This window comes from Melampsora larici-populina (genome assembly GCF_000204055.1).
Source record: "Melampsora larici-populina 98AG31 unplaced genomic scaffold MELLAscaffold_10, whole genome shotgun sequence".
Classification (NCBI taxonomy): Eukaryota; Fungi; Basidiomycota; class Pucciniomycetes; order Pucciniales; family Melampsoraceae; genus Melampsora; species Melampsora laricis-populina.
Window position 1 is genome coordinate 565,229 of NW_006768774.1, and position 15,030 is coordinate 580,258.

General features: G+C 42.0%; 2 protein-coding genes across 2 annotated transcripts; both read left to right on the plus strand.

Moving 5' to 3' along the window:
• Positions 1 to 9,074: 9,074 nt before the first annotated feature.
• Positions 9,075 to 10,544, plus strand: MELLADRAFT_104594 (uncharacterized protein; the record flags this gene model as incomplete). The annotated part of the gene is made up of 4 exons (XM_007407681.1): positions 9,075 to 9,131; positions 9,155 to 9,740; positions 10,242 to 10,366; positions 10,458 to 10,544. The coding sequence occupies 4 exons, from the start codon at positions 9,075 to 9,077 to the stop codon at positions 10,542 to 10,544; spliced, it is 855 nt and encodes a 284-aa protein (XP_007407743.1).
• A 3,471-nt stretch (positions 10,545 to 14,015) lies between these two features.
• On the plus strand, positions 14,016 to 14,828 carry MELLADRAFT_104595 (uncharacterized protein; the record flags this gene model as incomplete). The annotated part of the gene is made up of 3 exons (XM_007407682.1): positions 14,016 to 14,165; positions 14,437 to 14,546; positions 14,612 to 14,828. The coding sequence occupies 3 exons, from the start codon at positions 14,016 to 14,018 to the stop codon at positions 14,826 to 14,828; spliced, it is 477 nt and encodes a 158-aa protein (XP_007407744.1).
• Between the last annotated feature and the right edge of the window lie 202 nt (positions 14,829 to 15,030).

Below are 15,030 nucleotides of genomic sequence, written 5' to 3' on the forward strand. Positions count from 1 at the left end.
ATCTAAGGTATGTCAAGATTGGATCTTTCATAACTCACCTCTCTCGCTCATTGAAATCTGACTCCTAGCATTTTTGGGCCATTGGCTATGCAGTGTCCATTGAAGCTCTCTGCTACCTCGGTGTAAATAGTTGTTCATAGTGTGAATAACCTCAAGCAGTTTCATTTGTCATTTTTTTCACTATCTTTCAATGTCAAGTCTTGCTTCCCTCAATCATCGATGAAGTTGTCCATAGTGTAAACAAGCTAGCAGTTTCATTTGTCATTTTCACTATCTTTCAATATTGAGTCTTTTTCCCCTCAATCATCGACAAAGTTGTTCATAGTGTAAATAATCTCAAATTAATGTTTTTTTATCTACTGTATGTTGTGTCTACAAGGTCTGTCAATGAAGAAATTTACCTTGTCTTGGTACCTCCGCCAAAGAAATGTGTCATTTGTGTACTTTCTACTTTTGCCAAGGGTATTTACATAACTTCCTCAACCCCTGAAGTGGGTCTCTTTTGATTTTGAGTGACTATAAAGGTGAAGCTATTTCGTTTTCTTCTTTACTACCATCAGCACTTCCCTCAATTTTTATATAATAACACCATGCCTTCTCCCATCTCATGGGCTACTCTCCCCGAACATATCCTGTCCAATATATTCACACAAATTCCAGCTCATGTTCCCAATCATGGCGAGGGATGTCAGCCAGTGCACCTTACAAGAGTTTGTAAGCATTGGTACAAAATTGGAATCCAGATGTGAGTGGTATTTAAGTTTCTAGACTGTTGCGATTTTATCCTGATTGTCATCTTCTATTTCTTAGATTCTGGAGGGAAATTAGAGTCGGTGTTGTAGTAGCTTTAATCAAACTAAATATTATTGCCATGAAACGCCCAGAACTAGCCAAATTGATCGCACAGCTCTACATCTATGGCACCAGCCTTTCCAGCAATACCTGTGAAACTTGTTGGGATACTTTATCACCCAAGGACAAAGCTTTGGCAGTTGGATTTGTTTGGCCGGACTTATACCGCGTTGACATCTGGCTACCAAATGGATCAGCCTATTTAAGGCCCTAACTTCATACTCGCAAAAATGTTGCTTTTTTCTCATATTTAATGTAAGACTTGAGTAGCATGTACAAAGCTAAAACAACTACATAAGACAGGCACCACCACCATTGGGGAGCCACAAGAAGGAATAAAAATCTGGCCAAACAAAATTGGCAACAGAGCCTTTTTCCATGGGAGTTATTGACATCCAATTAAGCTGCTGAGAAGTCAAACCATTGCACATTGTATATTTCAAGCTCTGCGGTCATTGCAGCAAGTTCTGGGCGAGCAAGAGCAGTCATATTAAGCTTGATTGTGTTCACCACTCCATAGATTTGGATACTTTTCCAACACCTAATATTCAAATTGTAAGTCTTACAGAAATGTATTAAATTGTGGATGATGATATAACTCACACATAAATGCCTGCGTAATACCAGTGCTTACACACTCATGTGAGTAGCACTCGATGTATTCCGTTGAACCAATTGGGTAGAAAATGGAAGACTCTGCACAATATCTCTGGAGGAAGGTTTGCCCATGAGATGCCACGAGGGGCTTTGATAGGGTTGATCCATAGTCTAGGGTCTATCGCCGGAGGAGGGAAAGATTTAGGAAGTGATTTTGTGGTTGTTGATGACATGATCAAGGGTTTGAAGATGGTATGAACAAGTTTGTGATGGTATGAACAAGTTTGTGATGATATGTATGGTACAAACAAGAAAGGAATAGGCACAAAACCTTGATCTTTATACAGAGCAAAGAACAGAGTTGACCTCCTATCTCTCAACAGGAGAAGAGGTACGTGAGCACATAGCCCATATGAAGAGAGTAATGGACCTACCAAGCCGGATGAAATACCTACAGAGGTGACAGCAAGGAACTCGCTGTTCTATATTTTTTGTCTTTCATTAAGCTGGTTGTATAGGAGTCTCTCTCTCCACGCAAAGCCGGGCTTACGTGAAGTTGAGATTTGACCCTTGCCTATATGATGATTGATGGATGAGTGACAGATCTATCGAGCCGGAGAAGATTGTAGACGTTCTCACTCGTATCAACAAAGAAATCCACAGATGAATTATGACGAAGACTGTAAATGAAAGGTCTACAAGTTGGCACCTTGACTCCGACTTCCTCTACACCAAGTTCAAAACCTTCCTCTACACCAAATTTACCATATATCAGAGAAGATGTCTCTCTTTGAAGCCCGTGCTGATGGTTCCTACTCAAGAGCAACCTCAATTTGGCGCTTTTCATCCAAACTCTTATGTCACCCGGTGAAATTCACTTTGGACGTCATCTTACAAGTTGCAACTGTATTATCGTATAGATGGACAGTCCACACCGGCCTTTTCCATCTTGAAAGGGCCCTCAGCGTTACAAGGCCTACTTGGACTATCACTGTTGCGTTTGGAATGGCGTTTGCAGCACCCGTTTTCAACTTCGACATCAAGATCACGCTGGCTCTAGCGTATCTTTTCTCCAGATTTGTGGACATCTCGGGGCACTCATTTTTACCTATCTAACTTTCATATTCAGCTGTGAGTCTTAAATTCATATATATATAAATGACTTGGATGTGTAAGTTGATTCAGGCACAATATATTTCGAGATGCACAGATTTCAATGTCACACTTTATCAAGGCAAAGATTTTGTGATGATGGTGGATTATTCACATGAAATTAGTATTGATGAAGCTTTATTACGCAAACATATGATGATGGTGAATTATTTACATGGAAATATTCTTTATGAAGCTCTCTTACACAATTATATTATTTAGTATTTTCGAGAGTTATTCAGAAAGGAGAAGATAGTATTTACATGAATGATAGGTATTTAGTGAAAGATGTACATGTCCCAAGAAGCCTAAACGTCCTCCATTTCCACATCCTTGTCCAGAAAGCCATGTGAACCCCCAACTAAATCTTCCTGCATTTTCCACATCCTCATCCCGAGAGCCATGCAAAGTTTCAGCTTTGCTGTCCTTCACCAGATGAGGATCGAGCAAGTTCAGCTCAATAGGGCGGAGAATGATTCCACCTTTGGGGATTGTAAAGGTGTGAGGAAGAAGATTGTGATAGGCAGAAACGCCAGTAATCTTCTTTGGGTTGAGAAATATATACAATGATCCGTCCGCACAGCTGTGCCAACCACACATCGGAGATGTGATAGTTGTAGTCGAAATGCGGTAGAAGAACATTTGGTGCGAATCTTTGGGTATAGATTGGTGATTGGCGCAATACACACTAGAGTTAGGGGTTTGCTGGAGCCCATGGTGATTACCCTGTAGATTTGTTTGACAAAACCATACTTTTGTATGCCTTCTTCCCAGTAAAATATTAAGGGATTTGGGGCCATAAGTGATATTCGGAGGTATTTGGAGCAGTGATGGACGGTGACTGGTATTGCTCGGGTTTGTAGGACGGAAGATGATGGTGGATGGGGAACCATATTTTAATGGCAAATATCCGGGTGACTGGCACGTAGATGGTTTAATAACCGGAGGTACATGGTATCTGTAAGCTCGATCTTTGTTGACCTTTGTGGTTTTTTTTCTGGTTCAGCTGTTTTTTCAACTGCATGAGTTGCCTGCAAACACTGCAGCTCGCATGTTTTACGCAACATAGTCCCATCCATCTGATCTGGATGCAGAGGCATGTAAGTCAGTGATGAGAAACTGATTGATATCTGATCAAGTTGACTTACTTAAATGCTGATTTGTCTTGAGTTTTTGAAGTATACCATTCATCCTTTCCCCAGCAAACTCAGAGATGCCCATCAAAGGACCCCAATATCGAAGTTGATCAGGTATATCTAGGGCGTAGTGATGATTGGGTGTAATTCTAAGTTCATTAAATAAGACCTTAGAAGTTGTTCCATAATGATTGTATAGCTTCTCAAATTTCTGACAGTCTTGTTCTATTACAGCTTTTGAAGCAACAATGTTGGTGCATGAAATCAAAGCAGATACATTGTCAAGGATGAGAGCACGGTTTGAAAGCTCCTTGAAGTCATTAACATCAATGATTAAAAGGTCAAATATTGTGAGAGGTAAACAGATGGAAAATAAAGAATGCCACTGTGATGCCTTCAGTTTTCCATGTGAGACTTGACCAAGGTTTTTGGGAATTTTTGCAATCCCTGATGGCAGTACAGTTTGCTTCAGTGCTTGTTGGATATGATCACGCTCCTTTGTGGTGAAGAGGGGTGATTTCGAATTTTTTTTGAGATCAAAGTCATCGGACCAGGTGTCTTCATCAGTCACCATGTTGAAACCAATGTCTTCTGAATCGCTCTTGTCTGTAGGTGGGATTGGAGGTTTATTGGCTGATTTAGCAGAAGAGTTGTCTTTGTTTTCAAAACCCCACCGCTTCCAGAAGTGATGTTGGAGTACCCCTTCAAACCAGTGATGCATGACTCCGAGTGGTACATGCATAACTGGGTCTCGGGAAGGAAGTCGATTGAGCTCCAACCATCGGAGTCCAGTGGCCTTGGTGATCTTATCCTGGTCTTCAGACAGTGTTGCATCTTTCCATTTCAACGCATGTGATAAAGTTTCACCCTTCTGTCAAAGCCGTCCAATTCTCAGTTGCTTTACTTCCTTTCTTGTACAATAGCACAATGCACAGAAGAATGTGTGTGAATGAGATGCGAAACCAGCGACTTTGTGAGCGGCCACTATATCTGCAATCAAAGGAAGTATCTTGACTTGAACGATTTGTCCTTTTGGATATTGATGTGTACATATTATTGTACCTTTGTCGAGTATCAGGAGCTGCTCAATGAATGTTTCGAGAATATGGCTTATAGTGAAGTTGCTGGGTTTGCGAGGCCCAGGAATTATACCGGCAACGCACGTGTTTGTTGTTTTCCATCGGCTTTGTATTGGAAGGTTGAGGCAATTGAGAGCTTCTAGGCCAATTGAAGCTTTCTTTCCGGCAATCTTGTTGCCCCAAGGATTAAACCAATTGATAAAAACACTGAAGACCAATTGAATCGAAGGGGATGAGCATTTGAGATTGGGTTCGTTCCAGTCAAGACTCTCCCAAGCGGGAGATTGCTGAACGTCATATATGCTGGGTCCTTCAGAAGCTGACAACACGCGAGTCCAGTTTTGGATTTCTGATTCTACTTCAGGCCTTCCAAGGAACCAGGTGATCCAGGATAAAAGATTTTGTGTTACATATACACATCGTGGTATTTCAGTCGAGGAGAAGAAATTGAAAGCACGAGTTGGAGAAGATCCTATGGGGCTCTTGCCTTTGGCTTTGATGGCTCCAAACGTTGTCTTTGATTCGAAAAGTGGTTCGCCACACTCCTCCGCATCTGATGTGCGCTGGTAAGTACAGAAAATTGGTGCAGATCGAGTAGTATATATCTTGAAGCAAGAAGGACAGCAGATCTGTTGAATCAGGGTTGGGGTAAGATTAAGCTGCTTGATGATAGCTCGTGTGTCCTTTGATATCAGACGTCCAACATCAACCCCAGCTGGTATCCTCTGAGCACCTTTGATGATAGTCATGATTCGATCTTGGGCAATCCGACAGTTCCGCAGACTCACATTGCAGAACCAATGAAGCCAAGCAATGAAGACTAATACAATAACTAAACAAGTATTGTGATTAGCAAATTTTGGTTTTTATAACCTTCAGAAGGTATGTATGTACTCACGGGTATAGTCTGCCACTGGCACCCTACTGCTACTGGAGCTGCTATTTGAATCGCTGGTGTTTTCTGATGAAGTCGATGGTGGTTTCTCCACAACTTTTTTCTTCACAAGTCTGTTCTCATCCTCTTTGAGGTGTTTATTCCTGGTTGAAGTCGACTGAAACTTTCCCACTCGTACCTGACCATTGGTGTCTTCCCAGGAATATTGAGTGCACTTTGAACACAAACAAAGGAGCATCTCAAGTTGTTTGACCAAGAAGGGGATAGGAATAGGCTTTTGGATTCGACTTTCTCATTCATTGCCCGCTTATGAACCTCTTCAGATTGAGCATCATACCCAGTCTCTCAAGTTGCAAGGGATGATCAAGTGTTGAATTTCATCATACCTCATCTGGTTCCTCAATGAGGTCTGATGATGATTTGATGAACACGTTTTTCTCTATTTTTCTCCATCCGTACATACGATCTGACCGCTGTCGCTGAGGCTGTACCAACGCGCGGTATGATACAGCGGGGACTGTATCAGCATTTCTGACAGCTGTAGCACACGCGGGGCGTGTGAGTGCGGCAGCGCGACGCCGGATTTGCGTGCTACACCTGTATGCACGTGGTGCAACACCCTCAGGGTCACTTTGTTGAAGCAAAGTTTGAACTGTGTTCTGGTTGACTCAAATATTATGTAATACAGCCAAGGCATTCTTCATGCGTTGTATCCCAGTGTCACAATGAGAACCACAAAGTATGAATTCCATTTGTTCAATCGAGGAGCTCAGAGGCTACCAGTCCAGTTTGTAGATCCTCTTTCTTCCACCTAATAGACAGATCTTGAGATATCTTCCGATTATCATTCCTGTATCACCTTTGATCTGATCAATAGCGTCTTTCTTCTGATAGCCACTTTTATTGAATTCTAGGATGAGTCTTTTGATTATGGCTTGATCTTGAGGCAAAAATTTACTGTAAGCAATGCTAAGGCCATACTTTTGAAGGTGGCGAGTGAGAGTTGTACGTGAAATTGTAATACCCATGCCTTCAAGATGCAAGAGGATCTCATCTCTTTGCATTGCAGCTGCAACACACTGGCGTATAGCATGCTCTTCAAGCTCCTGATGATGGATAGGATTGATGTGATGCTCGGATTCACAGTCCGCATAATCTTGAGGTTGATTCATATTGGATGAGATACAATCTTCAGGCGATATAAAAGGGTACAGGAATCGAGCAAAACAAGAGAATCAAAGACGAAAAATGTCAAGGAAAGCAAAGGAACAAGTTGGAACGAACATCCCTACGTAAAAATTTGGTCGGCTCTCTGATGCCCAACAGATACAAATACATGATATATTACACGTTTGATATGATAGAGAGAGTAATGGTGGTGCTGAGAGTCAATTGATGATCAACTTCAAATGTGGTAGATTTTGGAATCGATTGGTCACGAGATTTTGGACAATTTTGTCAAGTACAAGGCAAAACCACCTTGGTACACACTGCGTAGTGCTTTAATGCATCGTGCATTCAAGGTGGTCCTTGCTTGCTCATCAGGGACACAATAGTGATAGGATACATAGTAAGCCAAATGAATAAAACTTGAAGCCTGTTTGTTTTGTTTTCTAGAGAAATGCATTTCTGTAAAAAAGACAAACTTGGGTTTCCTCAAGAGAAAGTGTGAAACAAGACAGTAACTAGTGTTTGCCTTGACGGTCCTTAGGCACATCAAGGATGGCTGGTTTTATAAACACCCACCAGCCATCATGTCGAATTCTTACATTTGTACAAGGTCCGCAGCCTTCTCTTAAAAAGGTTCCAACCTTCTCTGGTTTTTCATTCAAGTTCAATGATGTCCTTCCCTTGTTGAATATGAAGAAGATTGCCCATTGAACTTTATAACTCTGCGGAAACCAGTATACAATCTTGTTACATGTTTGTTTTTTTGGTGTTGATGGTTGCTTTTCTGCTTCACTTTTGCTGCTGTTTTCTTGTTGTTGCTGAACATTTTCACATTGGTGGAGAATCATCAACCAATTAGAAAGGCAGTGAAGAATGGAGTGGTGAAGTTGTCTTGTAGATCAAGTATACATATTTGAATGGTTTTGTCCAGGTGTGTATGGTGTGCGTGGACATGTGCATTTTTGTAAAAAGGACGGAACACAAATTAAACAAATTCCAAGAGTGAGAATTTGTCAAATACTCATTCTCGGAATTGGCGTAATTCTTCAAAGCGCCTTGTAAAATTCATAGGATGCTTGCGAAGAAGCACCCAAACATGTCCTGTCAAAATCCCCACAAAATGCAATTCTTGCATTTGTTTTCTGCTTTCAAACCTTGCTTCTGGTGTGGTTTTGCAAAGTGCGATCATCATAAAATGGGTTGTGATAACAAATCCTGCAGTAAATGTTCCCATATGTCCCCTTTTGGTTGTTGGCTCAACACTCTTTTGGGCTGAACGATCATTGTTTCTCCAATCACAACCTTTGCTGCTCATATGCCATTCCCTGTCTGCTTTGCCAATCTCCACAATTTATCCTTGTACTTCAATGCATTTCTGACTGGATATTTCTTCAACCTTTGGACCAAACACCATTTGCTTCAAGATGTGGAATTAGTTGTGAAAAGTAGCTTTTGCAAACTCATGTATTGCACAGCTGAAGCTTCTTACAATCAACACTATGGCACCCACATTTGTGCATACCTAATTTTTGAGGGTAGATTCACATGGAGGGCAAGAGTGGTGAGGAAAGACCATACCAGCACCCTTATGCACCACACTGTGCACAGTGTTCAAATTTAGTTGGAAACACACCTGTTCCGTATATGTTTAGACATGTATCAACACCAGTGGAAAATTAATCCGCCTTTCCATTTTGTATGTCCCCCTTGACTCTTCACAAATTCTGACATCATTGTATTCAAGTCACTCTCTTTAAGACAGCTTGTATTGTGCTATGAAGGGGATGTTTATTAGTCTGCCATTACGTGAGGGCTTTGGATGATGTTATGTCTTTTATACAACACCCATGTTGTGTGATTGAAGGGAACAGTTCATTCTGTGTGTACCTTCAAATAAATTCCTTTGGTTGTCCACCACACTCACCGATTCTTCCCCTGGAAATGTTTTGTTTTTCAAGCCTGTTTGCTTCACTTATTCTTCAACAAACCATATTGAAAGCTAAATTTTATGAGCAAAGATCATCTGTAGAAACCTCATTTCTGCCACAATTTCTTCTCTGTGTGTTTTGACACTGACTCCAATGTGTGACACATGGGCCAAAGAATATCCTCACATGAGTTCAACAACTTACCCAACATGCAGAGCCTGGCCTATATGACAACACTCTCAAATCAGACAATAATTGTAGTCATATGCCTCCCAAAAGTACTGTAAGGATGGTTGTGGGCTCCAGTTGGGTCAATAAACTGGTATGGTGTGTGGGGGCTGTCAGCCAAAGATCAAGCAACATCATCATAATACACGATTGGATTCTCAGCAAATTACACAATCTCATTCTTGGCAAAGAACACAATGCATTGCTTGCGCAGCCAGTGTACCGTTTCTTATGGATGATATTGATTCAGCAAGAGCTCCAGAGTCAACAATTCAAATTCCCCAACTCTTGTTGAGTACACTTGCTTCCATGAGTCCAAGCACCTACTGCAGCCTTCATCCAATTGCAACTGTTTGCACAGTTCAACAGAAGAAACAAGCAGCAAGACACCCACTACAATTGGGAGTGCATTTTGTGGATTTAAACAATACTAGGCTTAGCAACATGGAACAGGAACGAGCTGCAAAAGGAACCCCGGATAACACACAGGGGAACAAGTTGTGCAAGGAACCACAATCACATTTTGAACCAGATTGTAGTCAAGCCAAAGCAAGATGTCCACCATGGTACCAAGTCACATGGTGTCTCGAATTGCATGTCATTGATTCCTTTGATCAGATCAAAATCTTGCAAACAGCTAAGCTGAGTATTGGCACCGAAGTGCTCTCTAGAGATCCTATTAAATCTCCAAATCAGCACCCAGGTCAGTGCATGGTGGGGGTACCAGTAAACAATCTTTTTGGGAACTTTGATGGTCTTGACTCAGGAACATCTTAAGGTGCAGTTCCATAATCAAGTTTTGACACAAGTGGTATAAACCCATAACTTGTAGTCAGAGTTTTCATACAGTGGGAATTGAAATTGGACTCAATCAAATTCTCAATCCACCACCACTCACATTCTTGTCACTTGATTCTCATCACACATTCTCAAGCATGGGACTTAAAGTTTGAAAATTTCAAACCTTTCAACACAGATAACTATTTCAACAATGACATCCTTTTCAGCAGAAATGAAGAAAACCCAAGACACACTTAGTGCGGCGGGAATAGTTGTGAAAAAAAGACAGCGGGAGAAGGTACAGGTAATACAACTACAAGAAGCCAGTCAAGAAACAGGGAAACAAGCGGACAGAGTGGAAGCTCAAACACAAATTCACAAAGTCAACCGTTACAGAATCAGTCTACAGGAACGGAGCAAACAGCCAATCAAGGAGGCGGTGGTAGACAAGGTGGCAATGAAGGAGGCAACGGGGGAGAGAAGTATAAGAAAACAGAAGAGTGGACAAGAGAAAGGACAAAGATGGTGCAGGCACTGGGGAAGAAGATGGTAAGTAAACCCAGAGAACCATCCAATCCTAAATTTTGCTGAGGGGACAAAGAAGAGGTTCAGCTTCTTTATCTTCCTCTTTCTAAGAAAGGTCACAGGAGGAGTGACGGGGGAGAGAGGAAACATACCAGATGAACCTGTCTCAGAAGGGACCGTAAACTCACAAGACAGAGAGTGAAAGAGAGCAACAATGAAAATATAAAGGAGCATAGAAAGGAGAAGACTGATGAGAGGAATGATTGTCAATGTTCAAACCGCTGTAGAGCCAGAGGACGAAGAGTCAGCAAAGGCAAATTGGTGGGGGGCAATTCAGTTTGCCTTAAACACAAGACAAGACATCCTTGCGGACAACATGTTATGCGGCTTCAATTTGATGTACGGCAGAGAGGACCAGGGCGGTGAAAAGGGTGGTAGTTGCATGAGGCGAGGCAGGTCGCTGGTGAGGTATTGCACGGAACGGCCAAGGACAGAGTCGTTGATAATAGGAGAAGACAATGCAGACAATGAAGTAAAGGTGGTAGGACAAGATAGCCAGCAACCAGAAGATGGGTTTAGAGAGAGAAGAAGGGAGGCAAGGAAAGATAGTGGAAACAAAGTCCTGCAAGAAGCAGAAGGGGAAGAAAGTAAGTGTCAGACATGGAGAATAAGAAGAAAAGGAGGTAGTCCTGACAGAAGAGTGACATTGTGACAATAGATACCAAGGCGGGAAACCGTTGGGGGATTCCTCCTTATTAATACCCCTGACTCCTTACTTCAAGAATAGGATGCAGACACTGAAAGCTTATGGACTGTTGGCAGTTTGTGAACCAAGTCGGATCAAGAGAGATCGTAGAGTGGTAGGGAAGAAGAAGGTGAAAACGCTCAAGGAGCTACAAGAAGATGATTTGTTGGCGACTTACTCGGGACTAGTACCAAGCAAGGAACTCCTCATGACTCACAGCTTCTGGATTGACAATATGGACTTGTTCATACGTTACTTGAAAGATGAGTACAGCAGACCATAAGCAGCTCTGATGTTTGGACAAAAAAAAGAGAATGTGGTGAACGTAAAAAGAATTACAAAATGCTGGATGGTAGCGTTAAGATATGACATAAAAGTTGGATTAGTAACAATGAGGTTAAGGAAAGGAGGAGGCAGGAAGTTGATGATGAAAGATGCCGCCTACTTACATGAAGACCTGTTGAGGGAAGGAAAGCAGGACACAGAGGCAAAAGGAGAGCAATAGTTTGGTGAGAGTCAGTATGCTCCAGGAGGAAAGAATGAAGGGATTGATCCAGTGACGGGATTAGCCTTGAATCCGACATGGGGGGGATACGCCAGTGCAGGCACAAGTAACAGCCGTGGTGAGTGAAGATCTTGAAAAGGCAACGCGGATTCGTGGGACTGAAATCTTCTCACCAAGTAGGCTACAACAGAGGGAGCGGAAGAGGAACAAACCCAAACGTGAGGGGTGTCCTAGCAGCTTTAGGCGGAAGTCAGAGAGGCACGTCAACAAGGGGACACAGCTGGTTTCAAGGAAGAGGAACAGGATGGTGGCCAAAGGAGAGAGGAACAACTAATGGTGGGAGTGGATTAGAAGGCTCTGAAACATCAACAAAAGAGTGAGTTCAAGTCCAAGTGAGAAGGATCAGTAGAGTGCAGATATGTTAAGTAGAGCTTGTAATTGAAATGCATCACCTAATTGTGTCCTGTGATGTTATGATCTAGTCCTTGTCCGTGCTGCAATGACAAGGGAATGAGACCAGGTCACAAGAGGAAAATCCCACCTCCACAGGGAGGAAGAGGAGAAAAGACAACACGCAAGATAAAACTGAAAGGAAGAGAACCAAGTGTGGTGACTGTAGGAAGAGTAGAGGCAGAGATTGAAGAGAGCGAGTCAACAAAGAAGTCACCACTGGACATTCTTGAACATGAGAAAAAAGGTTGACAATCTTAGACTCACAGATGTCAGAACCAGAAGTGGTCAACAAAGATTTAGAAGAGAAGCCAGAAACAAAGACCTTCGAACTAGGTTACAAAGAAGAAACAGAAGAGAGAGGCATCTAATGATTAGGACACCAAAAGGCCTAATATTAGTAGACTTACAAGCTACCTTTGGAGGCGTAGCAGGATGCGGAAGCTTGACCGGTAAACGCCTGGAGGGCGATTATGAAGGGATGTTTTGGGTTTATGGAAGTGTTCTGATGGGTAGATGATAACTTATTCATTCAACCAAAAATGAAGAAGGAAAAAACGTCGATGTTGGAAGTAGTGGAAGGAAGTGCCAGATGGGGTGTGAAAACAAAGGAAAATATGCCAAGCCAGCAAAGAGGAGAGATATATAGGTTTCATATGGAATGGGCAAGAGAGATTGGTGAGGCTGCCAGGAGCAAAGAGACAGGAACGATTGATTAGCACAGACAGAAGAAACTCTGAAGAGGCAGAGAGCACACTCATTCAAGGAGATAGAGAAACTCATGGGCAGACTGATTCACAATACTTACATGCTAACCCAGATGAAATGTTTCTGCGGAAACCTACACTACCTACTAGCTTTGTAGAAGAACCATCTAGCAATGAGAAAACTTCCCAAAGCGGTGGTGACAGACCTTGAGAAATGGTTGGAGGTACTTGGGAAATCCAAAAGCCACAAGTTGATACCAAAGAAGGGCGTAGAAAACATAGGATGGGAGGTGATGCATTGACAGGGTATGGGATAGGAGTAATTGTAGGGAAGTGCTGGACACAACTAAGGTTCAAACCAGGTTGGAACAAAAGAGATGAGGAAGGAGTGACAAGAAAGATTGCATGGATGTTGTGATTCTCTGTTTGCGGTGCTACTTTTGTTCTCAAGTTCGCTTCCAATCCCTTAATGAGATTTCCTTTTGCCCTAAGGAAAGTTGCATATATAAAAACGGAACCTTGCGTGACAACTTGAAATTCAAGCATGAATTTGACAATTGTACCATCTTGCCGAACTCCCTAACCCCATTGAATATACTTTTTTTATAGAAAGATACAAGTCTGGCCTTCATATTTGTCCTGCCAAAGAAACTGAGAACTCTCCTGACACCAGTACCCCTTCACTACTCATCATAACATATTTATCAAATCATTGTACATTGTGTTTGTCAAAATTTCCCTGATTCTTTCAAGACTAAAAAATTGTCATCTTTCTGTTCATTTTGATTTTTGTACTGACTGACTGCAGTGTTTCATCTTATACTTCTTGACTCAAAATTGGACTGTAAAGTAACACAATGCCCAAACCCGACATCGACAAGCCAACTGGTCTTGGGGATTATTTTTTGGGAAACTTTGAAATAGAAAGTGTGGTGTGTTGCTTAACTTGTTTGTCTACAACCACTTTCACGTACTGAGGTACTGTCTTTTGGAATAGGTCCCTGTTGAGCTCGGTAAAAAATCCGGCTATTGAAGCTATGTCGTGTTCATCAACTGCGGTGGTGCTGACCGCGACAAAGAAACTCAATACAAAATTCAGGCTATAGGTTACTCCTTGCCCTCAATGGCACTTACCAAGGGAAAATTCTACTTCCTGTAAGGCTTATTCTTTCCAACCAACACTGTGGAAACCCACAATGATCAGTTCTATTTTGAAGGATCTGACCATGCGTTGCTGGTCCAGCACATGAGTTCAAAGGCAAAGTAATGGATTCTATTGGAGTTACTGGCCTTGGTATTGTAACCAAGCTCAAAACCATTGTTGAACAATGTTGCTCTGGTCTCAAAGATAATGAAGATACACAAGACCCTAAAACTCTTGTGATGACTGTCAAACATACAGACTATCATCCAACCGTAAGTTACTTCCTCTAACATTGTCTTCATTCAGAATTTTGACTGACGCCTGCGAATTGCTCATAGATCAAACCGGTGCCAACGTTTTACATTGAATACCGTGTGCGCCCTTTAAAATATCTTTCAGGTATCCCTTGTATCCACGAATTGGGTCGTGAGGCCATGTTCCACAGTTACCTCAAGGATTCTAATGAAGAGACTCGTTTTACATAATGATTGTAAGTGTTGGCTGTTATGTTCAAATCCAAGTTGCTAATCATCTTTACATCAGGTCAACCGGGTTTCTACTACTTGTGGACATCTTCATGCGAGGGAATTTGAAGGAAAAGTTTCAAAAACCGAAGAGGTCAATGGCGGTGCAGGGCGCCCAAAACCAAAAAAGTAAAGAATTTGAGGACTAATCGTGATTCATTTTTAACTAATTAGACATGAGCAAACTGCATTAGGTTCAATCCAAAAGCGGTGAATGCGCCCTTCAAATCCCCAGTTCTACCACAGCCATCGACTGCATGCTTAGGATCTGGGCCCGCCAACCATCCCATTGCTCCAATGTTGAATTCTGGCAGTGAATCTGATAGTCCTCTTGACAAAGAGTCTAGCACCAAGAAGAGACCTGCTACCACAGTACCTAAAAAGCAAGCTCAAGCCCGCCCTGCTTGCTGAACTTCGAGCTCCACAACTCTTGACTTGACTTCTTAAGAATGTGCTGTGCCATTTCACTGGTGGGTAAGCAGATTCTCATTGAAGTTCAATGGACCATTTGCTTCTGCTTACACATTTTGTTACCCTTTTTTTCATTAGGCATCTATAGCAGGAACTTGAAACACTAGAAAAAGGTGAACCCTTTACTCTCCAATTCCTGATT